The sequence below is a fragment of the Eretmochelys imbricata genome, chromosome 10 (assembly GCF_965152235.1).
Source record: "Eretmochelys imbricata isolate rEreImb1 chromosome 10, rEreImb1.hap1, whole genome shotgun sequence".
Taxonomy (NCBI): Eukaryota; Metazoa; Chordata; order Testudines; family Cheloniidae; genus Eretmochelys; species Eretmochelys imbricata.
Window position 1 is genome coordinate 41902254 of NC_135581.1, and position 25885 is coordinate 41928138.

General features: G+C 43.7%; 1 protein-coding gene across 1 annotated transcript in view; it reads right to left on the reverse strand.

Moving 5' to 3' along the window:
- Positions 1 to 25885, reverse strand: part of NEO1 (neogenin 1) — a 503941-nt gene that overhangs the window by 18353 nt on the left and 459703 nt on the right. Inside the window, exons 22-25 of the mRNA XM_077827907.1 lie at positions 12610 to 12678; positions 10323 to 10470; positions 6790 to 7028; positions 5963 to 6055 (exon numbers count right to left, since the gene is read on the reverse strand). Coding sequence (XP_077684033.1) covers positions 5963 to 6055; positions 6790 to 7028; positions 10323 to 10470; positions 12610 to 12678 — 549 coding nt within the window. The remainder of the gene's footprint in view (positions 1 to 5962; positions 6056 to 6789; positions 7029 to 10322; positions 10471 to 12609; positions 12679 to 25885) is intronic.

Below are 25885 nucleotides of genomic sequence, written 5' to 3' on the forward strand. Positions count from 1 at the left end.
GGTAAACACTCTGGGTGCTGTCGCCGAATAGGAGGACCGCAAACTGATAGTTGGAGAACAGTGGGACAGACGGATCCGGGGTATACTTTTCTTATGTGGGGGCTCCTGTCGGAGTTGGCTCTGAGATTGCTGCAGTTTGAACTACTTACAGGCTGGATCGGGAACGTACTGCCCCAGAGTTTTCAGGATAGTGCGGGAGTCCTTAAGGCCACGCAGTTTACTGTCTATCTGCTCTGCAAACAGGCCCTGGCCATCGAAGGGGAGGTTCTGCATCGATTGCTGAGCCTCCGTTGACAGACCCAAGAGGAGCAGCCAGGAAGACCTTCACATGGAGATGGCGGAGGCCATGGCGCGAGCCACAGAGTCTGCTGCATCTGAGGCTGCTTGGAGGGCCATTCTCACTGCAGCCATGTCCTCTTTGAGGATCACCCACAATTCCTTCCTGGATCCTTCGGGCAGTGAGACCTCAAAATTGGCCATAGACTGCCACATATTGTAGTCATAGCAGCCAAGGGTGGCTTGGTAGTTGGCCATTCTCAACTGAAGGTTGGAAGACGGATAAATTTTTCAACCAAACAGATCCAGTCTTTTTGAGTCTTTATTCTTGGGCATAGCCCCGGGTCTCCCTCTGGTTAATGACCTCAACTATGAGGGAGGAAAGATAGGCAGTATGGCAAGATACCACCCTGGCTTAACCAGGAGATCTTCAATGATCTAAAACTGAAAAAAGAGTCCTACAAAAACTGGAAACTCGGTCAAATTACAAAGGATGAATATAAACAAATAACACAAGTATGTAGGGACAAAATTAGGAAAGCCAAGGCACAAAACGAGATCAAACTAGCTAGGGACATTAAAGGACACAAGAAAACATTCTACAAATACATTAGAAGCAAGAGGAAGACTAAGGACAGAGTAGGCCCGTTGGGGGGGGGGGGGGGAGAAGGGAGGGAGAAGGGGAAGCCAATAACAGAAAATGTGGAAATGGCAGAGGTGCTTAATGATTTATTTGTTTCAGTTTTCACCAATAAGGTTGGTGGCAATTGGACGTCTAACCTAGTGAATGCCAGCGAAAGTGAGGTAGGATCAGAGTCTAAAATAGGGAAAGAACAAGTCAAAAATTACTTAGACAAGTTAGAGGTCTTCAGATCACCAGGGCCTGCAGAAATGCATCCTAGAATACTCAAGGAGCTGACTGAGGAGATATCTGAGCGATTAGCAATTATCTTTGAAAAGTTATGGAAGACAGGAGACATTGCAGAAGACTGGAAAAGGGCAAATATAGTGCCCATCTATAAAAAGGGAAATAAGGACAACCTGTGGAATTACAGACCAGTCAGCTTAACTTCTGTACCCAGAAAGGTAATGGAGCAACTAATTAAGAAATCAATTTGCAAACACCTAGAAGATAATAAGGAGATAAATAACAGTCAGCATGGATTTGTCAAGAACAAATAGTGTCAAACCAACCTGATAGCTTTCTTTGACAGGGCAACAAGCCTTGTAGATGGGGGGAAGTGATAGATATGGTATATCTTGACTTTAGTAAGGCTTTTGATACTGTCTCGCATGACCTTCTCATAAACAAAATAGGGAAATACAACCTAGATGGAGCTACTATAAGGTGGGTGCATAACTGGTTGGAAAATCGTTCCCAGAATGTAGTTATCAGTGGTTCATAGTCATGCTGGAAGGGCATAATGAGTGAGGTCCCGCAGGGATTGGTTCTGGGTCTGGTACTGTTCAATATCTTCATCAATGATTTAGATAATGGCACAGAAAGCACACTTATAAAGTTTGCGGACGATACCAGGCTGGGAGGGGTTGCAAGTGCTTTGGAGGATAGGATTAAAATTCAAAATAATCTGGACAAACTGGAGAAATGGTCTGAAGTATACAGGATGAAATTCAATAAGTACAAATGCAAAGTACTCCATTTAGGAAGGACAATCAATTGCACACATACAAAATTGGAAATGACTGCCTAGGAAGGAATACTGCTGAAAGGGATCAGGGGGTCATAGTGTACCAAAAGCTAAATATGAGTCACCAGTGTAACACTGTTGCAAAAAAAGCGAACGTCATTCTGGGATGTATTAGCAAGAGTGTTGTAAGCAAGACAAGAGAAGTAATTCTGGGTCTCTACTCCACGCTGATTAGGCCTCAACTGGAGTATTGTGTCCAGTTCTGGGTTCCACATTTCAGGAAAGATGTGGACAAATTGGAGAAAGTCCAGAGAAGAGCAACAAAAATGATTAAAGGTCTGGAAAACATGACCTATGAGGGAGAACTGAAAAAATTGGGTTTGTTTAATCTGGAGAAGAGAAGACGGAGGGGACATGATAACAGTTTTCAAGTAATAAAAGGTTGTTACAAGGAGGAGGAAGAAAAGTTGTTCTTCTTAACTTCTGAGGATAGGACAAGAAGCAATGGGCTTAAATTGCAGCAAGGGCGGTTTAGGTTGGACATTAGGAAAAACTTCCTGTCAGATTGGTTAAGCACTGGAATAAATTGCCCAGGGAGGTTGTGGAATCTCCATCATTGGTGATTTTTAAGAGCAGGTTGGACAAATACCTGTCAGGGATGGTCTAGATAATACTTAGTCCTGCCCTTGAGTGCAGGGGACTGGACTAGATGACCTCTCGAGGTCCCTTCCAGTTCTATGATTCTATGAGTTTGGTGCAGGGTGAGTATAGAGATACTCATGGCCTTTAGTCTTTCCCTGTGGGGTCTCCACCACCGGAGGAGGGCGGGATGCTGCGGCCGATGGCCTGAGGCTCCCACCGCTGACCAGGCGGCCTGGGAAGGCTGGGTGAACCCCCATGGATTCCATGGGTACCATGCTGCTGGCCATTGGCCTGGAGGCACGGGGACGGTTACAGTGCCAATGGGGTTGACGGTACCACTGGTGCCGGAGCCTGTCCTGACCAGCACCGAAAATGTAAAGCAGAATGGACACTGCCGAGTGACCATGACCGCCTTGCCCGGTGGCCCTCCTCCCTGTGGTGCCAGCCGCTGTATCTTGACACACCAACCTATCTGATTGGGACCAGTTCCTCCCGTGGAACCCCGTGGATCTTTGGTGTTCGGCGGATCTGCATCAGTAGAATGGTGATCTACACCTCATGCTGCTTGACCTGTACTGATATCTAGAGCGGAACCAGGAGTCAGAGCGGGTCAGCTGTCGGTAGAATCTCCCTGATCGCGTCTCGGCGACAGGTGCCAGCGATCGATCGCAGGAATGGTGCTGAGGCATTGGAGACCCGATAGGTCGGTCTCGAGGCTCATGCCAGGGGGCGTGTGCCTCTGCAGGTCTGCACCAGGTTACTGGTGAGCCGTGCCTCGAATCTCGCTGTCAGTGCCCAGGGTCCGGAGACTGGAGAGGCATGATGGCTCCGTGCAGGCGAGTGCTGGCAGGATGTCCCCCGCGATGGGGAGCAGTGTTGCTGAGGTGGGTTTACCCCTGGCCTTGGGTACCACCGGTGTAGGCGGCACTGGTAGAGTCAGGATTTCCTGCACTGCCTGCAGGGCCTTGGGCATTGATGAGACTTCGAGTTGACGGAGGCCCTCATCACTGTCCAGTGTGGCAGGCATAGTACGGGAAGGGCTCGACTGCTCGACATGAGCTGGGGCCCCACTCCCTGACGGAGGTGTTGAGCTGCCCACCATGGGTCTTGGCTCTCCTCCGGCTCTCTCCTTTCCCTTATGGGAAGGGGGAGATCTTCCCTTTGTGGATCTCTTGGGCTTCTTGGCCATGGCTGGGGAGGGGGATTGATGCTGGCTCATGGATGGCACCAGCGGGGCGCTCCATACCGATGCTGCAGTGCTTGGGGCTGAGTCGGACTTCTGCTCCGTTGCCGGGGTCAGCACTGACTCCATCAGGAGTGCCCTGAGATGGATCTCTCTCTCCTTTTTCGTTTTGGGTTTGAACGACTTACAGATGTGACACTTGTCGCTTATGTGTCCTTCTCCCACACACCTTAAACAACTAATGTGCGGGTCACTGATGGGCACAGGCCACTTACAACGATTGCATGGTTTAAAGCCTGGGGACTGGGGCATGCCCGTCCATAGACTGAGTCCCGTCGAGGACCAACTAACTAGAACTAATACTAAGGGTAAATACTAAACTATATACAACTATTTTACAAAGAAACTGTCATGAGACATACTGAACTAAGTGAAAACTAGTCGAAGCAGCAGAAGTTCCAGCACTGTAACTGGCGGCAAGAAGGAACTGAGGGTGGGGGGAGCCGGCAGAGCCCCTTATACTGCGCCATGCAGGCACCACTCCAGAGGGCGCCAGAGCTGGTCCCCTACGCATACTGCTAAGGGATATGGAGGTTGACAGGGCACTAAACGTGCTTGAAGGCCAGTGTACAGAAGGATTCTTAAAGCCTGGATCAGAGGCAGGCCAGGGCTTGCTCCATCATGAGCAACCTGAAGTTAATTTGCCTGTTTTTCCTAAATCTGCTTGTAAAAGACATGCAGATATTACACTTGGCTGGTATGTGGGAGTCTCCCACACAATGGAGGTATCAAGAATGGCCATCACTAACTGGGATGGATCCCTGGCAGGAAAGATGGTGCTTGATGCCTGGAGATCCTGGCATACGCTAGCAACAATGACCCCCCTGAAGATAGCCTCTCAGCAACAGAGGTGGTGGTGGTGGGTGGGGGTTGATAGAAAAATCCTCCAATAAAAATAGAATTCAAAACAAGCAAACTAGATAAACTATTAAACTAAACTGAACTATCATACAAACTAAACTAAAAGGGCTCAGCTACAGGCTGTGCTAGAGTGGGCATGCAAGATGCTCTGTTTCAGAGTGAAGAGCAGCTGATATGGTGGTTAGCCCATACAGCTCTATATATCCTCTGTCAGGGCATGAGGATGTCTGGAGCACATGTGCGCGCCAAATGGTCACTGCCACTGAAAATCTCTGATTAAAGGTGCATGATGTGCATGAGGACCTGAAGTGGAGCACCCACAGGCACGCTACTTGAAGAAAAATGCACATTGTGCTGACTTGTGCCTGATAACGGCATATAGTGGTTTTGCGATAAAGACAAATGCTTGTGGAATCCAGCATAAACCAAACTTATATGCACTTATGACCTGAGCCAAGATCTCAGTAATTCTCCGGAGACTGAAGACCAGTAGAATTAATGCATTGTGGCAAAGTTTCCTCTGCTCTCAGAGAGATTGTTTGAAACTGCAAGTATTGTTTGAGAAAAGAACTGTTCTTACAATATTCTGGAGTAATGGGAAAAATAGCATGGCCCCACTGCATGGTGCTACAGCAGTAGCCAAACTTCCAGTTAGTGAGCTTTCCTCAATCATCAGTAACTGGTAGTGAAGAAAATACACAGATAGCAAAGGTACCCAACCAGGCACCCACAAATTACCCTCTTATTTGAAATTTGATTTTTTCCCCCAAATGGGATGTCTGGCAGCTGATGCACATTAAGTCTACACACTGAAAGACAGAAAGAAGTAGGACGCATCCAAAATGAGAGTCTGCTTGACCAGGCCCACTGAACCTCAGCTTCTATCAGTGAGCATTCTAGGCAGCATTCCCTGCACCTTGAGATTAGAATAATATAATTTTTTTGGAAGAAAAATACTATACTATCAGAATGAGTACTGGGAAGCCTACAGGATTATTCTATATAGTTATTCTTTCTAAAATATGTGCAAATGCTTTTTTGAGCTATTTCTTCCACACAGTAAATACTCCTTGTTCAGAAAGGGCCATCCAGATCTCTCTGTCAATAAAATAAAGGTGTAAGAGGACTTTAGTGCCCCTTCCTGATATTATCCCCATTGCAACCTGGGATGGAATTATTTGGGGGTGGGGGGTGTTGAGAATATATTCACAATGTCTTGTTTTGTTGTTCCCAATTATAACAAAACATTCCTTCTGGAAGAGACAATTGTTAAGAAAGGCTGTTAACTTACGCTGAGGGGGCTGAGAATCAAATGGCATCATCATTTTTGGCCTCATCCCTCTTCTTCCTGCCAATGTGGACATGCTGTCCTCTGACTCATGCCCTGAGAAAGAATACTGAAGGTTACTTACTACAGCATTGATTCCTTCATGACAATACACAACCAGGTGATTTGGCTACAAACATATTTTAATTCTGTGTGCATAGTTTGGCTGTCCTCTTCATAATAGTTCTGCAGCTGATGACTGGCAAGCATCCAAGAACAGACTAGATTTAGTTCTTCCACCCCCTCCGCTGGAAAACCAGCAGGGCAGTTGGGTTACAAGCACTATTGTGCATGGGAGAAACAGTCCAGACTTCCATGAAACTAATATCCTATAAGAAAAGCAATTTCTGGAGAGAAATGGTAGTATGAATTAAGCTCAGTCATGTAGAGATGGCACTAATCATCATTTCCCTCAACAGACTAGTATGAGATACTTGTTATACTACCTTGCACACAAGATTACTAACTTGTTATAACTAGGTACCATTATTATGATATACCAAAGAATAACTCAAAAATGTATTCTTCTGCACTCTATTGTCCCACTGATACATATGTAAACGATGAAGATGAATCCCCTACACTGGAATGGAACAGAGCCCTGTAACCTAGTCACTAAACCGAAACTAATAAATAGAAAAATAAGAAAAATAACAATTTAATAAAAACTTTATTATAATCTAAATAACATTTTAAAAAATGCTTTTGCCAGATACAGTGGTTATACTGAATCTAATTTTACACAATTAAATACCATGATCCAACTACAGCTTGTTGTTAGCCAAGCTTACCCCTGTATGAGTTGCGCCTTTGATGGATATTGCTATCCATGGAATTGTCAACTGGTGTGATGTCCTGGGAGTTGCGAGGGATTGGGGTGTCTGTCATGATTGGGTTAGGGTCTGGAGATTTATCAATGGGTTTCAGCTCCAGTCTCTCATGATGGATCCAAAGGTCAGGGGGTTTGACATCCCTGGAATTTCCTTTGTATTTATGGGACCCATTGACTGATTTGCAGGCAGCTCGTTTCCTTGCAAAACAAGAAAATAAATAAAACATTCTTAGACAAATATTTTGTTACTCTCAGAGACAGGTGAGTTTTCATCTGAATTTTTTTCAGATCTACTATTCAGCTGTGTGGCAGCTATCTACATGTTCCACACCTAAAGGGATAGGCTGGTGTACTATGCAGCCACAGATTTTTTCCTCAAAAACTGCCATGTGCTGCAGAACCTAAGCTTTCATAAACAAATATTAAGTTCCCAGTCCTCGTGGTGGTGAAGACAAATGTGAAGTGTATGGAAACCAATGCTCTGTTGTTGTCCTAAGTGTGCAAACAACCTTAAATAACAGCCACAAGTGGGGTGTGAAATGACACAATTACCTCAAAATGGTGATAACTCTGAAGCTTAATGTTGATAATCTAAATGTTAATGATTTTACTACTGATCAGGTTAGCAGATACATTCAGCTAATGTGCTTACTCGCTCTTGTTGGAGTAACAGTGCCAGGTTCTGGAGTGTGAGGCAATTTTTGTGTGATGTCAAGGATTTTAATAGGTGGAAAATGAGGCGTTCAAACACCCCTTTCCACCTTGGACCCTGGGAGCAAAAGAGGAAATGGAAAAGCTCCATTTGTCAGGGGGCCAAGGTAGCCTGAAGAGTGCAGCAGGAGGGAGGGTATTTCACTCCCTGAAACTCCTCTGCAGGTTCTGGGTGAGTGGAATGTAAAAGTTAGGAGGCCTTATATCAGTCCTAAACTGCTGAAGAAGTAAGCTGGCAGGAGTGGGCACACAATAGAGTGGAAGAGGGTGAGAGGAGGAAGGACGTGAGCAAGTTTGAGGTGTTGTTCTTGGGGCCTGCTGCTTCTCTTGCTGAAAGGACCTTATAAGCTGGGAAGAAGTTAAACCTTTATAATTTTTAGAAACATAATGTGTGACATGCTATTTAAGGGATTGCTCTACCAGAAAAATCAAATTGATAATGTCCCTTTAATTTAATAAAAGTATCCATCTTGAGATTCACCAAATATACAGAATTTTCAGTCTGCTGCACTAGAGTGCCACGGATCACACAAAGGATTCCTGAATGGTATCTATCAGGATATTTCAAACCTAAGTTCTTTTGGTATGACAATCCTAGAATAATAGAAGATTAGGGTTGGAAGAGACCTCAGGAGGTCATCTAGTCCAACCCCCTGCTCAAAGCAGGACCAACTCCAACTAAATCATCCCAGCCAGGGCTTTGTCAAGCCGGGCCTTAAAAACCTCTAAGGATAGAGATTCCACCACCTCCCTAGGTAACCCATTCCAGTGCTTCACTACTCTCCTAGTTTTTTCTAATATCCAACCTAGACCTCCCCCACTGCAACTTGAGACCATTGCTTCTTGTTCTGTCATCTGCCACCACTGAGAACAACCTAGCTCCATCCTCTTTGGAATCCCTCTTCAGGTAGCTGAAGGCTGCTATCAAATCCCCCCTCACTCTTCTCTTCTGCAGCGTAACTAACCCCAGTTCCCTCAGCCTCTCCTCATAAGTCATGTGCCCCAGCCCCCTAATCATTTTTGCTGCCCTCTGCTGGACTCTCTCCAACTTGTCCACATCCTTTCTGTAGTGGGGGGCCCAAAACTGGACACAGTACTCCAGGTGTGGCCTCACCAGTGCCAAATAGAGGGAAATAATCACTTCCCTTGACCTTGGCAATGCTCCTACTAATACAGCCCAATATGCCATTAGCCTTCTTGGCAACAAGGGCACACTGCTGACTCATATCCAGCTTCTTGTCCACTGTAATCCTCAGGTCCTTTTCTGCAGAAAGGACAAGACTAATAATAGAACCAAGCAACTTTTGCATCTAAATCTTTCATACAAAGACTCAGAGATGCATTACACTAAATGACAGGTTTCAGAGTAGCAGCTGTGTCCCCAGCCAGACACCTGGGAAAGAATTCTCTATAGTAACTCAGAGCCCCCCCTCTCTGGTGTCCCATCTCTAACAACTGGGGATATTTGCTAATAGCAGTTGTGGATGGGTTCTATGCCATCATTGGCAGTCTCATCATCCCATACCCTCCATAAACTTATCAAGCTCAGTCTTTGCCCCTCCCTACTCTCCTCAGGAGGCTGTTCCAGAACTTCACTCCTCTGATGGTTACACCCTTCATCTAATTTCAAGCCTAAACTTATTGATGGCCAGTTTAACACCTCTTCCTCCCTGATGTTTATCCCTCTGATGTATTTATAGACAGCAATCATATCTCCCCTCATCCTTTGTTTTCTTAGGCTAAACAAGCCAAGTTCTGTAAGTCTCCTCTCGTAACATAGGTTTTCAATTCCTCTGATCATCCTAGTAGCCCTTCTCTGCATCTATTACAGTCTGAATTAATCTTTCTTAAACATGGGACAGAACTGCCCACAATACTTCAGATGTGGTCTCACTAGTGCCTTGTATAATAGTAATAACACTTCCCTATCTCTACTGGAAATACCTCACCTGATGCATCCTAAGATTGAATTAGCCATTTTCACGGCCATTCCACATTAGTGGCTCATAGTCATACTGTGATAGACCAACATACCTAGGTCTTTCTCCTTCTCTGTCACTTCCAACTGATACATCCCCAATTTATAGCAAAAATTCTTGATATTAGTCCCTAAGTGCATGACCTTGCACTTTGCCCTATTAAATTTCATCCCATTTTTATTAGTCCAGTTTTCAAGGTTGTCCAAATCTTCTTTTATGATATTCTGGTCTTCCTCCATACTGGAAATATCTCCCAGCTCTGTCATCTGCAAATTTTATTAGCACACTTCCACTTTTTGTCACGTCATTAATGAACACGTTAAATAAGATCAGTCCCAAGACCAATCTATTTAGTTTAAAGTGAATTAATTCAAGATCACTTGAGCCAAGATTGTCCTCTACAATGAGTTCTTCTCTAAGGGCCTTGTTACTTACCAGTACTAAATCTAAAATGGCATCACCTTTTGTTGGAGTAAGATATTTAACTCTTTCATCAGTGAAGCCAAGGAAACAGCCATCCTTAAACAGCTAGTGTTAGTGGCGCAGACCTATATAATAATTAACTGACTTAAATTCAACCCACATAAGACACGATTGATATTGATAGGTAAGGACAAAGAAAATGCATGAATGGCTGAGGGTTGTGCCAACACTTTCAGATGGAATATTTTTTAAGCCTTTGCCAGTACTAACTGCAATTGTGAGGTCATAATGGAGACATCACTACTCTTGCAGTCATAGATGCAGCTATTAAGTAACTGAATAAATGGAGAAAACCAGAACGGAGTAAAGCACATCTTACTTTTTCTGGTGAGAGGTGGTGCGACGAGTGCAGAAGACAGCAACAATCACCACTATCACAATGGTGATCACTCCAACAGATACTATTATGACTAGAAGCATGTTGCTATCCAGGGGGGATGTGGGGCTTCCATGAGGACTGTTACTGCCTGTAGGGGAGGCGGGGGAAGAGGGGGGAAGAGGAAAGCACTTGTTATACAAAACCTTTACTTGAGAAAAAGCTCTCCACTACAGGATGAAAAAAGGAATCAACAGTGATGGGGAGCCTGAAGAAAGTACACAGTGTCAGACAGAAACTAATCTTGGCTCAGCTGGTGCATTTCACATTAAGTACTCTCTCTCTTATCTTTTGTTATTTAAACATTTGCACATCACCACCTGATTATGGCCCTGTACAATTATCCTTTTCTCCTATATAACATTTTGATGATCTATTTCCAAATGATAGCCCATTAAAAATTACGTAATGATACCTACAGTTGCTGTGAAAACCATTAAGGTGTGGTGAGACAATCAACTATATCACAACAAAGAGGTTCAATATGTCAGAGGCTGGCATAGTTAACCTGCAAAGCAACAATGAGTCTTCACACTGAAGTGTATCTGCATGAGCACTTCTGATTAAAAAAAAAAGAATACTGATATAAAAATCAATTGGTTAAGTCCTATTTGTACTGAAAACATTGAAACAGGATACTATGCCAAAAGAGAGGCACAGGGTGTGCTTATATATAATGACACCTGATCAACTGCTCCCCATAGCAATCTCTAAAGAGTCTCCAAGGGAACAACATGCTCATTACATGTCACTGGACCAACTAATGTAAGAATTCTTATCACCTGACGGTATCTCCCTCTGAGGCCACACAAGTTCACCCACTCTGCTACTGTTGTTGAGGATGCATGGGTGGGTCCCTTCAGATATTAGGGCAAGAGGACAGAAGCCCACTGGAACACACACTCCAATACCCTAATAGTCTGGGGCTGTAAAAGTGCCACCTGCAGGGGCCTTCCCATTACCTATTCAAGCCTCAGTTTCCTCATCTGTAAAATGGGGATAATGATACTGACCTTCCTTTGTAAAGAGCTTTGAGATGCACTGGTGACAAGTGCTATAAAGAGCTACAGATTATTATTATTACTTAACTCCCTATTCAGTTACCCCCTTCTTGCACCATGTGTCTCCAATGTCCAGATAGTCTTCTGTCATATGAATAAACTCATTCTCCCTTCCTTCCCCTGGAACTTTGGAAGTATTGGAATCTGGAGTTTGTGGCCCAGGTTACCCCTGTTTCTGTAGTGGGTCTGACCTGGATCCTTAAACTTGGGCAAAAGTTTACTTCTGGATGTGAATTTTGTGGCATCGCTAATTAAAACAAAATAAAAATAACAATCAAGCACACAAATTACATATTTGTTCAAAGAAATGGTAGTTTCCTGGGCATGGCTCAGAAATGTAGGTTTCAAAGTAAAATATAAACCTTTAATTTCAAATACCTTCCATAATTTAAAAAAAAAATCCATCTCAGCATGCTGCTTCCAGAGAACAGCACTGTGCTACTAGCAGCTATCTTCTTTCACAGTCCAAGCCTCTAGGACTTTGGGGAATTGTACTTTGCTGTCTCTAGAAAGGTGTGTGGTGGACGGTGAAAGGGAAGAAGGGCCTGAAAACACATCCAGGAAAGCTGACAAGTATGCAGTGAAAAGGACCCTGCTGGAACTAAAGGGTATCAGGCATTCCTTTGGACACAGTAACCACACTTAATACACTACTGATATTCTATAATGAAAATGTTTCTTTAAAATAAGATACATTTTATGCAGCTTTAACCAGTGGTACCTGAGTGCAAGACTTTCATGATACTAAATGCAAATGAGAGGAAGGTTTAAGAGCAAGACTTTTTTCTCCTTGACCCTATTATGTTCTATACAATTAATTGTACACTGGTACCTAGTGGCAGTGGTTTTAAACTAGGCTGGGAAAATGTTTGGTGACATAATTGAAATCTGGTGCACATAAACATTTTTGTTCCCATTTGTTTTTTCATGGCGGACAAAGATTATATTATAGTAGCATGCTAAATTATTTTCCCAGTCTTACTTGTGAACTGCTAATATCAAATGGTTCATAAAAGGGGAAAACTGCAATTATTGGAAAAGATGTCTTCAGGGCTGTAAATAATAGCTTCATATTTTAGGAGACATATCACATCATACACCATTATACCAAGACATACTGAATTTCAACCTAATAGGTCTCTGCTGAAATGCTTTATAAAGGGCCTTACCACTCATGGGTGGTTTGTAGTCAGGTCCTATATCCAATGGCCGACTTCCTTTTCCTGCGGACCCTAATGCTGGGAAAAAAACCCACATTAATAAATATCAATTATGTGATAAACTTTCTTCATCTCCTAGCTATTCATTTCCAAAACCTGTATCATCTTGGATCTATTTTGTACAAGTTTTGTTTTTATATGGACATGAATAGCAAATACACTCCACCAGAGATGTTCCCAACAAGTTCAGCAAACTCTGAATACCTCCAAACACAGAAACAGTTCAGAAGGGCTACCACCTAATCGGTGGATATCGCTTTTCTTAGTAAGTTGGGCTTTTTCCTTTTTATTACATTTTTAAAATATCAATAACAAGAAATGATTGTTTGTAACCATGATAACCACCAGATTGATACAAGTAACTTCCTAGATGCTTACATTTGGGGTAATATCTACTTGGGCATCACTGAACAATAGCATATACAACAACATGCTAAGTTCCTTTTCCTAGCCCCAGAATTACAAGCCAGCTTAGGAGACAGAAACACATAAACAATGGGGATGTATCTTAGACATAGTCAGTCTTTGCTTATCCATACAAGCTTGCAAGGCAATTTTTTGGGGGTCTCTCTCGCGCCCCCCAGAAAGTGACACTGCAGTCAGAAAAATCTTTTTAGTGGACGTTAAGAGAACAAGTCTAGCAGTTTCTGGTCTGTCTTTCAGAGACAACACACCTAAAAATTACTTAAAGTTCTGGACAGAGCAGTGTGATTAGAGGATGACAATGGAGGTACATCTATTTGTCAGCTGGTTCATTAAACCAAATAACATATCCACTTCAAGAATCTGAACTACTGTTACCTAGTTCATAGATACTGAATACAACTGACCTAATAATTAGAGTGCAGCTCTCTTTTTATTTTACCATATGTTCACTATTATTATAACTCAGAACTAATTTAGGCAATCTGCAGCAGCAGCACGACACGTGGAGTCACAAGTTCAAATCTAGTGTCAGTGCCCATACTGAGTTAGCAGAACCTTTCTAGCAGAGAAGATACAACAAAGACAAGTGCAAGAAAAAAAAATCAAATGCACAGCTAGAAAATGGGTAATATCTGGCTAGGTGGTAGTAGTGCTGGAAAGGATCTGGGGGTTACAGTGGATATGACTGAATGAGAGTCAACAAAGTGATGCAGCTGCAAAAAATTCTAATATTCCGGGGAGTATTTACAGTGGTGTCATATATAAGAAATGGGAGGTAACTGATCCACTCTACTTGGGACTGATGAAGCCTTGGCTGGATTTCTGTGTACAATTTTGGGTACCACACTTTAAAAAAAGATGTGGACAAATTGGAGAGAGTCCACAGGAGAGAGAAAAAAAGAAGTGATAAAAGGTTTAGAACACCTGGTCTGTAAGGAAAGACTTAAAAAACTGGGTATGTTTAATCCAGAAAAAAAGACAACTATGGAGGGAAAAGAGTCTTCAAATATGTTAAGGGCTGTTATAAAGACGACAGTGATCAATTGTTCTCCTTGACCCCAGAAGGTAGGATAAGTAGTAATGGGGTCAATCTGCAGCAAGGGAGATTTAGGCAATTATGACGATACAAAATTATGACAATACAAAATTGCTGTTATGCCAAAGTTAGAATAGAAATGGGTAGCAACACACACTTACTTTTGTATTTATACACCTATATATATATAATTATAGTTAGAAATATGACAGATATTGCAATCCCATGCAATATGACAGATATTGCAATCCCATGCAATATCTTTGGGGAGCATACTGTATTAAGTTTATGTTTCACTGTGGGCCAGGGACCGTATGCAACTCCAAGTGGGAGAGTTATTACAGCTTTTCTAGAAACCAAAAACAGTAGGGGGTGATTAAGTTGAATCCCCTAGGTGGAAAATACATCTAGAGAGGTACCCCACCTGGGGGAGGACTGCACATACAGGTTCAAACTGGATTTTCCAGAGACTAACAGACAAAGGGCTCTTGGCATAACAACACTGTGTTTAAGCTGACTCAGGCCTCCTTTCTGATCCAGCAAACAGACAGGACTTTTTGTCCTAAGGCAGCCCCCAGTCCTTGTCAAAAGTTTGGAAAGATTTTGGCCTACTAAGGTCCCTAAGACTGATGGGGTGACCTTTGGTAAGCTTCTAATATGCATCTAGGAAGTTTTATTACTTTTATGTTTTCTCTGTAACCTTAAGAATAAAGGTGCTGCTTAGAAAGAGCTGTGTGGTAACTTGTAACTGGTGCATAGCTCTTGGAGAGAAGGCAAAGCACAGGCACTGGACTTTAGGCAGAATGGCTAGCTGGGGATATCACAATGCCCTAGAGTCAGGAGGGAGAGACATGTGACACTAGGAGCCAGAACCCTCCATCAAGGGGTGTATGTGCCCTCCAGGAACCACAGAGGGGGAATACAGATGCAGTTACCTTGAAACTTTGACACCCCAAACCCTACAATTCTGCAGTCATGAAAGAAGGCTTATAAAGTTAAGAGATCATCCTGATTAAGATGGGAAGTTGAAAAAGCAATAAAAATTATCAGAGAGATATAATGGAAATGGAGAAGTTGACAGCAATCTCTATAAATTAGCAGTTACGCAATACAGACAATTGATAAGGGAAGCTAAAGACATTAATGAAAAATACAGAAAATACACTAGATTAAAGACAGTAAGAAGGAATTTGTTAAATACATGAGGAATAAAAGAAATCCTAACACTTGTGTAGGTACATTGCTAGATAAGAATGGTAAAATTGTCAATGAAGAAAGGGTAGATATGTTTAGTAAATATTTCTGTTCTGTATTTGGAAAGAAGCTGGATGAAATATTCACATTTTACAATGATAATGAAATACAGTAATAGACAAAATGTTAAGCAGCAAGTACTGAAGGTAAACAGTTTTAAATCTGCAGGACCAGATAACTTGCAATTAAGAGTTTTGAAAGAATTGGCCAAGGAGTTCTCTTACCCATCGATGTTGGTATTTAACAGATATTGGAACACAGGGGAAGCATCAGAGGACTAGAAAAAAAGCTAATATGCCAGTATTTTAAAAGGGTAAATGGGATGGCCTGGGTTACTTTAGTCTGGTAATATCTGGATATTGAACCAGATATTGAAACCAGGCAAAATCATGGAAAGGCTGATATGGAATGGAATCACTAAAGAATTAAAAGATGGTAGCATAATTCATGCCTACTTTTATGGAAAATGGGTCTTGTCAAACTTGATACAGTTTTTTGGATCAGATTATGAATTTGGATGACAAAGGGTAATTGTGCAGACATAATATACATAGACTTCTGTAAGGTATTTTACTTAGGGTATGTCTACACTACGAAATTAGGTCGATTTTATAGAAGTCGATTTTTAGAAATCCATTTTATACAGTCGAAAGTGTATGTCTCCACTACGCGCATTAAGTCGGCGGAGTGCGTCCTCAGTACTGTGGCTAGCATCAACTCACAGAGTGTTGCACTGGGGGAAGCTATCCCAGAGTCCCCGCAGTCTCTGCTGCCCACTGGAATTCTGGGTTAAGCTCCCAATGCCTGATGGGGAAAAAACATTGTTGCAAGTGGTTTTGGGTACATGTCGTCAATCTCCCCTTCCTCCGTCCCTCCGTGAAAGCAACTACACACAATCATTTTGTGCCTTTTTTCCTGGGTTACCCATACAGACACCATAGCATGGCAAGCATGGAGCCCGCTCAGCTCACTGCTGCTGTTGCGAGCATTGTAAACACCTCAAGCATTATACTGCAGTATGTGCAGAACGAGGACGATTGTGAGGAGGATATGGACACAGACGTTCCAATTGTCACATCCTGTGCTTTCAGGAACATCATCGCGGCAGTGGGGCTAGTTGATACAGTGGAACGCTGATTCTGGGCCTGGCAAACAAGCACAGACTGGTGGGACTGCATATTCTTGTGGGTATGGGATGATTCCCAGTGGCTGCAAAACTTTTGCATGCGTAAGGCCACTTTCCTGGAACTCTGTGAGTTGCTTTCCCCTGCCCTGAAGTGCAGGAATACCAAGATGAGAGCTGCCCTGACAGTTGAGAAGCGAGTGGCGATAGCCCTGTGGAAGCTTGCAATGCCTGACTGCTACCGGTCAGTCGGGAATCAATTTGGAGTGGGCAAATCTACTGTGGGGACAGCTGTGATTCAAGTAGCCAATGCAATCACTGATGTTCTGCTATCAAGGGTAGTGACTCTGAGAAATGTGCAGGTCATAGTGGATGACTTTGCTGCAATGGGTTTCCCTAACTGTGGTGGGGCAATAGACAGAACGCATATCCCTAACTTGGCACCGGACCACCTTGCCAACCAGTACATAAACTGCAAGGGGTTCTTCTCAATGGTGCTGCAAGCACTGGTGGATCACAAGGGACGTTTCACCGACATCAACATGGGATGGCCGGGAAAGGTGCATGACGCTCGCATCTTTAGGAACTCCGGGCTGTTTGAGCAGCTGCAAGAAGGGACTTACTTCCCAGACCAGAAAATTACTGTTGGGGATGTTAAAATGCCAAGAGTTATCCTTGGAGACCCAGCCTACCCCTTGCTCCCATGGCTCATGAAGCAATACACAGGCAGTCTGGACAGTAGTAAGGAGCAGTTCAACTATAGGCTGAGCTGCCTTTGGACGTTTAAAAGCTCGCTGGCACTGTTTGCTGACTAGGTTAGACCACAGCGCAACCCATATTCCCATTGTTATTACTGTTTGCTATGTGCTCCATAATATCTGTGAGACTAAGGGGGAGATGTTTATGGTGGGGTGGGAGGTTGAGGCAAATTGCCTCAGTGCCAATTTTGAACAGCCAGACACCAGGGCGATTAGAAGAGCACAGGTAGGGGTGCTGAACTTCAGAGAGGTTTTGAAAACGAGTTTCATGACTGGCCAGGTTATGGTGTGACAGTTGTGTGTGTTTCTCCTTGATGCAAACCCGCCCCTTTTGTTAATTTTAATTCCCTGTGAGCCAACCACCCTCCCCCCTTCGATCACAGCTGGCAAAGGAAATAAAGTCACTATTGTTTTGAAACTATGCATTCTTTCTTTATTAATTAAAAAAAAAGGGAGATAACTGATAAGGTAACCTGGGTGGGGTGGGGTGGGGGAGGAGGGAATGACAAGGACACATTGCTTATTGTAGCCACACTACAAATCAAAACCATTTGAATAACAGCTTTCTGTTGCTTGGGCCATCCTCTGGAGTGGAGTGGCTGGGTGCCCGGAGCCTCTCCCACCGCGTTCTTGGGTGTCTGGGTGAGGAGGATATGGAACCTGGGGAGGAGGGCAGGTGGTTGTACAGTGGATGTAGCGGCGGTCTGTGCTTTTGTTGGCTTTCCTGCAGCTACACCAGATGCCTGAGCATCTGCTCCCCCATTAGCTTCAGCATTCCATCCTGCCTCTTCTCATCGCGCTCACTTAATGCTTTTCTGGACTCTGCCACTGAATGCCTCCATGCATTCAGCTGTGCACTATGAGTGCAGGAGGACTGCATGAGCTCGGAAAACATGTCATCACGAGTACGTTTTTTTCGCCTTCTAATCTGCAATAACCTCAGGAACGGAGATGATAGGGGGAGCATAGAAACATTTTCACCTGCAGGGGGATAAAAAGGGAGAGTAAAATTTAAGATGATACATTTCTGAGAACAAAAGGGAGACTCTTTCACAGTGAATCAAGCAATTCACGGCAGACAGCACATGTACTTTAGGTACAAGGTTGCATTTTGCCTTTTATATTGAGCGCCTGCCGGTATGGTCACACATCACACATGGCTGGGCAACAGAATTCAGTTTCCAGGCAGCCATGGTAAATGGGTTTGGCTTTTAACGCCTTCATAACATGTGGGAATGTTTTCAAACTGCAGCGTCCTCCTTTCCCATAGCAAGCAATGCCGGTTGGGTTTGCCATTTAAAAGGAGGGGCTGAGGTTTTCGGCTGGATGTGCGGCACACCCCTCCCTCCACCCCTCGGCGTGGCTATTTGGGATGTTCCCTTCACCCCTCCCCCTGCCGCATGGCTATGGGATGATCCCTTTTAGCCAAGCGCAAGAAGCCCAGCATGAACAGGGTCCTTTTACTGTTTCCTTCCAAAAATTCCCATATTTCAACCAGGTGACCATGAATGATATCACTCTCCTGAGGTGAACACAGAAAGATAAAGACCAAATGTTGCTCGAATGAGACCAAAACCCAGGACCATTCGCTGCCATACTTTGTGCTGCAGTGATTCCAGACTACTTGCTACTAGCTTGGCTTGGTAAAGTGTCCTACTGTGGAGGACGAAATAAGGCAGCCCTCCTCAAAAACCTTCTGCAAAGGTTTTCAGAGTACCTCCAGGAGAGCTTCAAGGAGATGTCCCTGGAGGATTCCCGCTCCATCCCCAGACACGTTAACAGACTTTTCCAGTAGCTGTACTGGCAGCGAATGCATCCCAAGTCTTCAGGGCAAATCAAACATTAAACACTATTGCTTTTAAACCCTGTACTGTAGTTACAAATGTGCACTCACCAGAGGTGCCTTCTCTGCCTTCAGGGTCAGGGATCGTGCCTTGGGAGGGTATTGGCTCCAGGGTGATGAAAAGGTCCTGGCTGCTGGGGAGAATGGATTCACCCTTGCCTGTTGTGCATTCTCCTCCTCCTCAACAAAATGCTCCTCCATGTTGCGTGAGACTCCCCCCTTGCAGGTGTCCACAGACAGTAGTGGTAGGGTCTCCCCCTAGAATGCCATGCAGCTGATCATAGAAGCAGTATATATGGGGCTCTGACCCAGAGCGACCGTTTGCCTCCTTTGTCTTTTGGTAGGCTTGCCTGAGCTCCTTGACTTTCACACGGCACTTCTGTGTGTCCCTGTTGTAGCCTCTGTCCACCATGCCCTGTGAGATTTTGGCATATATATTAGCATTTCTTCTTTTTGATTGGAGTTCTGCCTGCACAGATTCTTCTCCCCATACAGCGATCAGATCCAGTGTCTCCCGCTAGCTCCATGCTGGAGCTCATTTGTGATTCTGGAGGGACTGCATGGTCACCTGTGCTGCTGAGTTCGCCATGCTGCCCAAACAGGAAATGAAATTCAAAAGTTCCCGGGGCTTTTCCTGTGTATCTGGCTAGTGCATCGGAGTTCAAAGTGCTGTCCAGAGCGGCCACATTGGAGCACTCTGGGATAGCTCCCGGAGGCCAATAACGTCAATTTGTGTCCACACTACCCCAAATTCTACCCAGCAAGGTTGATTTTAGTGCTACTCCCCTTGCTGGGGAGGAGTACAGAAGTTGATTTTAGGTCGACGGAACGGGGTTGCTTGCGTAGACGCATTCATTATAAAATCGACCTAATTCAGCTAAATTCGACCTAACTCTGTAGTGTAGACCAGGGCTTAGTACTGAACAACATTCTGATTAAAACGAGCAATACACAAAACCAATGTGGCACACGCTAAATGGATTAAAAACTGATTAACAGATAGATATTAAAAACTTGTAATGTAAATCATAGAATCATAGGACTGGAAGGGACCTCAAGAGGTCATCTAGTCCAGTCCCCTGCACTCATGGCAGGACTAGGTATTTTCTAGACCATTCCTGACAGATGTTTGTCTAACCTGCTCTTAAAAATCTCCAAAGATGGAGATTCCACATCCTCACTGGGCAATTTATTCCAGTGCTTAAGTACCCTGACAGTTGGGAAGTTTTTCTTAATGTTCAACCTAAATCTCCCGTGCCACATTTTAAGCCTATTGCTTCTTGTTCTATCCTCAGAGGTTAAGAAGAACAAATTTTCCCCCTCCTCGTTTTAACAACCTTTTATATACTTGAAAACTGTTATGTCCCCTCTCAGTCTTCTCTTTTACAGACTAAACAAACAAAATTTTTTCAATCTTCCCTCATAGGTCATGTTTTCTAGACCTTTAATCATTTTTGTTGCTCTTCTCTGGACTTTCTCCAATTTGTCCACATCTTTCCTGAAATGTAGCACCCAGAATGGGACACAATACTCCAGGTGAGGCCTAATCAGTGTGGAATAGAGTGGAAGAACTACTTCTTGTGTCTTGATTACAACATTCCTACTAATACATCCCAGAATGATGTTCGCTTTTTTTGTAACACTGTTATACTGTTTTCTCATATTTAGCTTGTGGTCCACTATGATCTCCAGATCCCTTTCAGCAGTATTCCTTCCTAGGCAGTCATTTCCCATTTTGTTCGTGTGCAACTGATTGTTCCTTCCTAAATGGAATACTTTGCATTTGTTCTTATTGAATTTCGTCCTATTTACTTCAGACCATTTCTCCAGTTTGTCCAGATCATTTTGAATTTTAATCCTATACTCCAAAGCACTTGCAACCCCTCCCAACTTGGTACCATCCGCAAACTTTATAAGTGTACTCTCTGTGCCATTATCTAAATCATTGATGAAGATATTGAACAGAACTGGACCCAGAACTAATCCCTATAGTACCCCACTTGTTATGCTCTTGCCGCATGACTGAACCACTAATCACTACTCTCTGGAAATGGTTTTCCCTCCAGTTTTGCACCCACCTTATAGTAGCTCCATCTAGGTTGCATTTCCCTAGTTTGTTTATGAGAAGGTCACGGGAGACAGTATCAAAAGTTTACTGAAGTCAAAGATCATTATCCAAAGTGGGTGTTTTTAGTGAGGTCCTGCAATAAACTGTTCTTATTGCAATATCATCAAACATCATTATCAATGGTCTGAAAGAATATATAAATTCATTGCTGATAAAGTTTGTAGATGACATAAAAACTGGCAGAGTGGTAAATAATAAGGAAAGGTTAGTTCTACAGAGCAAAGTGGATCAATCGGTAAGCTGGGCTCACCTGATCAATATGTATTTTATTTAATACAGCCAAGTGCAAGAGTATACATTTAGGAACAAAATTTTCAAAAGTGCCTATGTGTAACTTAAGAGGTAAAGTCAAATTTTCAAAAATGACTTAGGCACTTCGCAGGCTACATGTCACAAACAGCCAGTGAAGCTTGGTTTCCTAAGTCACTTTTGAAAACTTGACCTCGCATGTTATGTCATTTAGGCACTTTTGAAAAATTCACCCCATTCCTGGAATACTGTGTCCAGTTCCGGTGGACACACTTTGAAATTATTAATTGGAAAGGGTTAACAAAAGCACCACAAGAATGAGAGGTCTTGGTACCTGCCTTACAGGGATGGCTAAAGACATTTCATCTATTTAGTTTAGCCAAGAGAAGATGTCTTGGATTGGGACTTGGGCCAGAAAAGCTGCTGCTTTGAACGGTCAAGATAGCAGCAGGGGGAATGCCTGCCTGCTCATCACACATACGAATACAGGACGTGATCCAGGACGAAATTCTTTGGGATGAAACCGGTAGGCCTTTCATCCTGTCTGCTATTGCCACAAAGAGCTGCCCGGATTTGGTCCTCTCAGAGTAGAAGGCCAGGGCACATCTAACATCCAAAAAATGGAGATGCCGCTCCTCTGCACTCCTATGCCCTTTTGGGAAGAAAACTGGCAGGAAAATAGCCTGGTTACTGTGAAACTGTGAGACCACCTTTGGAAGGAATGCTGGGTGGGGGCACAGTTGAACTTTGTCCTTAAAGAACACTGTATATGGGAGTTCTGATGTAAAGGCCCTTAATCCTTTGAGGAGGTGGATGGCCATTTCATGAGAAGACCAATTTACCGTTCACTGGAGGGTGGAAGACTGAGATTGCCGCTAAATGCACCTTGATCAATGAAAAGGCCAGACTTTGTGCTGGAATACCTGCTCCATCTGAAACAACAGACTGGAGGGATGACAGAGTTGGTGAGAGATCTCACTGGGAGGACCACATCAAGAACACTTCCACTTGGCTAGGTAAGTTGCTCTAGTCGACAGTTTCCTACTACCTAGCAAGACCTGACTGACTTGTTCTGAACAGGCCTGTTTCTTCAGGTTCAACCATGGAGCTTTCATGCAGTTGGGTGAAGGACCCAGATGTTTGGGTGGAGTATATGGCCATGGTCTTGCGAGATCAGGGCCAGGCAGGGTGGAAGTGGCAGCAGGGGCACCAGTAACATGTCCAGCAGTGTCCCTCTCATTGGCTGCTGTGACACAAGGGACCTGAGAGGAGGGTGAAAGTACAAAAATTCATGTCGCTTGGCAGGCACATAGTACTTCTCTGCCCTCTTTCAGGTGGGAGGAAGAGAAGATGGGGTATGCCACAGGGATCTGACCAGACCCATTATGGCTTCATTGACAGGTAGGTCCTCCTTTGACGGGGCTATCATGGCCAAAGTCTCAATGAGGCTATGTGAGGACTCTTTAAGAACCCCCACCCTCCAGCTCTAGGTTAAAAGCCATTCTTTTTAAAAGCTCATGGTGGGCTCTAAAGTCAGCCTGTGGCATCAAGCTGCTAGGTCCTGAGATAGCTTCGTCTGGGGAGGAGGAGGAGGAAGCCTGTACCAGCAAGGGGCCCTCCTCTTCTTCTTCAGCCCTAACTATGTCCCCCCAGGCCTAAGTCCTGTGTGTCAGTACCGGCTCTGTATCAAAGTCCGGGTCTGGTGTCAGATTGTGAGTTGGAGGAGCCCTCCTCTCGGACACTACCGTGATCACGCTAGCACTGCGATAATGGCCTGGCATCAACAAATGGTCCCGCACTGGACTCAATGGCATCTGCGATCAGAAATGAGTCGATGGTGCCGCTAGCATGCAGTGGAGGAGTAGCCTGATGTGAGTTGTACTCTGCTGCACTCCCCTTGTTTGTCCTTCCTTAGTACCGGGAAGCATCCCCTCTCGGACCGTTGCTCCTTATTCTTCTTTCTTGGTACCGGAGATGGAGAATGGTGACGAGAAGCATGCGGTGCCAGAGTTACTCTTCACATCAAAGCCGAGGTGCTCGTAGCTGAGTGCAATCGGCTTGGCTTTGATGCCGGTTTAGGTGCAGCTTCCATTAGGATAGCCTTTAGTCTAGCCTCCCTGTCCTTCTTTCTATGAGGCTTGAAATCCTGAAAGATTTGGCAACGCTGTCATATATGCGCCTTTCCCAGACACTTTATATAGCTGGAGTGTGGGTTGCTCACTGGCATACACCTGCTGCAGGAGACGCAGGGTTTGAAGCCTGGAGACAGGGGCATGCTCTAAGCTAAGGGCGGGGGGGTGTGTCTAACTATATACACTAATTCTATCTAATTAAGTACACTACTACATGAAATTAAGACTAATATAACTAATCTAGAGAATAACAGGAAAAAAAAAACAACTGAATGAATGCCTTGCCAAAGCAAGAGGAGCTGTTCTAGCGACTGTCACGGGTGTTAAGAAGGAAGTGAGAGGGTGAAGGGCAGGCTGGTCCCCTTATACCAGTGCGTAAGCATGAAGCACCAGAGGGCACTAGAGCTGACCTGATGGATACCACTGAGGGTAAAATCTCCAGCAACTGTGCATGTGATGAGTGCACACCTAACATGGAATGGACACAAGCAAGCACTCAAAGAACTAAATGTTCTTCTGAAGTTCAATCACATGTTGGCGTGTCTATAGCTCAACCACAATTTATGGGCTTGCTGCAGTGACAACCGAGTGAAATTCTATGACTTGTGTTACGCATCGAGAGATCAGACTGGATGATCATAATGGTCCTTAATGGCCTTAAAATCTATTAATCTAGATCCCTTTTGCATAGTGACTCTCAGTCAGTCTGGCAAATATCTAATTCCTAGAATGAGGGATTGATAGATTATTCTTTCAACTCTTCCCAGTTTTCACATCTCATGCTACCTTGACAACAGTTCTATCTGCAAGATGCTGAATCTGATCATCCTCTCGCAGCAGTTTTACACCATTGTAATTCAGAGGAGAAATGGGCCCACTAGCCTAAGGATTGCAAGCAATTGTCCTTCTCCAAAACTGATCATCACTGCAGCAAGAATTAGAATAAATGTCTCTATTTTCAACATAACACTATGAACTAGCTAGTGTACATGTCCCATCTTTGGTCCTAGAGGATGTGTACCAGCCTGTCTGCAGAGAGCTGTACTGGAAGTTAAGTATTGAGGTTCTCTGTTGACCTCTTCAGTAAGGATTGGTAGAAATAAAATTTGCATGTAATCCTTAAAGACTTTCCAGTGTTAATAGGTCAGTTTTTTTAGGCTAGCTGTCTTGGGAGTGCCCCATAAGTATATGCAAAAAGAAAAGGAGTACTTATGGCACCTTAGAGACTTAGAGTACTCCTTTTCTTTTATGCTCAAATAAATTTGTTAGTCTCTCAGGTGCCACAAGTACTCCTTTTCTTTTTGCAAATACAGACGAACACGGCTGCTACTCTGAAAACTTACCTTTTGTTACTGTAGGTTAGCTCTACTGAGTACTACACACATTTCCTTTTGTCCTGGTACCTGACCAATGTGCAACACACAGATAGCTTCAACAGGGAACCTGTTCTGCTGTGTGCCAACACCTGTGCTATGAGGAAGGAGAGTGGAGGGGCAAAGTATTGTACTATGTACGTAAGGAGGAACACTATGGGAAAAAGATTTGAAAATATATTCTGAGATAACATACCCATCAATATGTGGCTATGGCAGAAATAAGAACCACAGAGGTTAGTGATTCAGTCCACTCACTGTGGGCTGGTTTGTTCCCTATACTCTCCAGTGCTTTTTCCATCACTTCTCAAGAGACACTATTCCACAGTCTAACAGATCTTGTTGTCGAAGTTTTTTCTGCTATTCAGCCTATGCTTTCCTTTTCTTCATTTCACCCATTGCTCCTAGCTTGTCAGCTCTTCAAAGCCCTATTATATTTACAGGAATTATAAAATAAATGTCTCCTGCTCTTCATATATGCATTTTTGAATTAAAAGTTCTATGCAATTATGAACACTAACAAAATGTTACTGTGATAAAACTTTCCTCCCTTAGGATGCTCATGCTGTATTAAGGACATGAAGACAGTTATGTGCAGAACTGAGGTTAGAAAAGCAGTGCAAAAGGGACAGTGCAGCAACTTTTAAATAAAACACAAAGTTTTAGTCTTTCCCATCCCTTTGGGATAGAGATTGGGATAGCAGCCAGGGTTTTTGCAACCAAAGGCTGGATAAGAATTTGTTCCTAAGCTGCCCTCAGTCATTACTGTTTGGTTTGGAACAGGTAAAATAAACAGTGTTTACAAAATATTTCTCAGTAATGGATTTAAAAAGATATTTATAACGTGGAATACATTTTTGCTTTAATCGTATGCCTAAATTCTTTGCTTGTATCCCTTTAAAC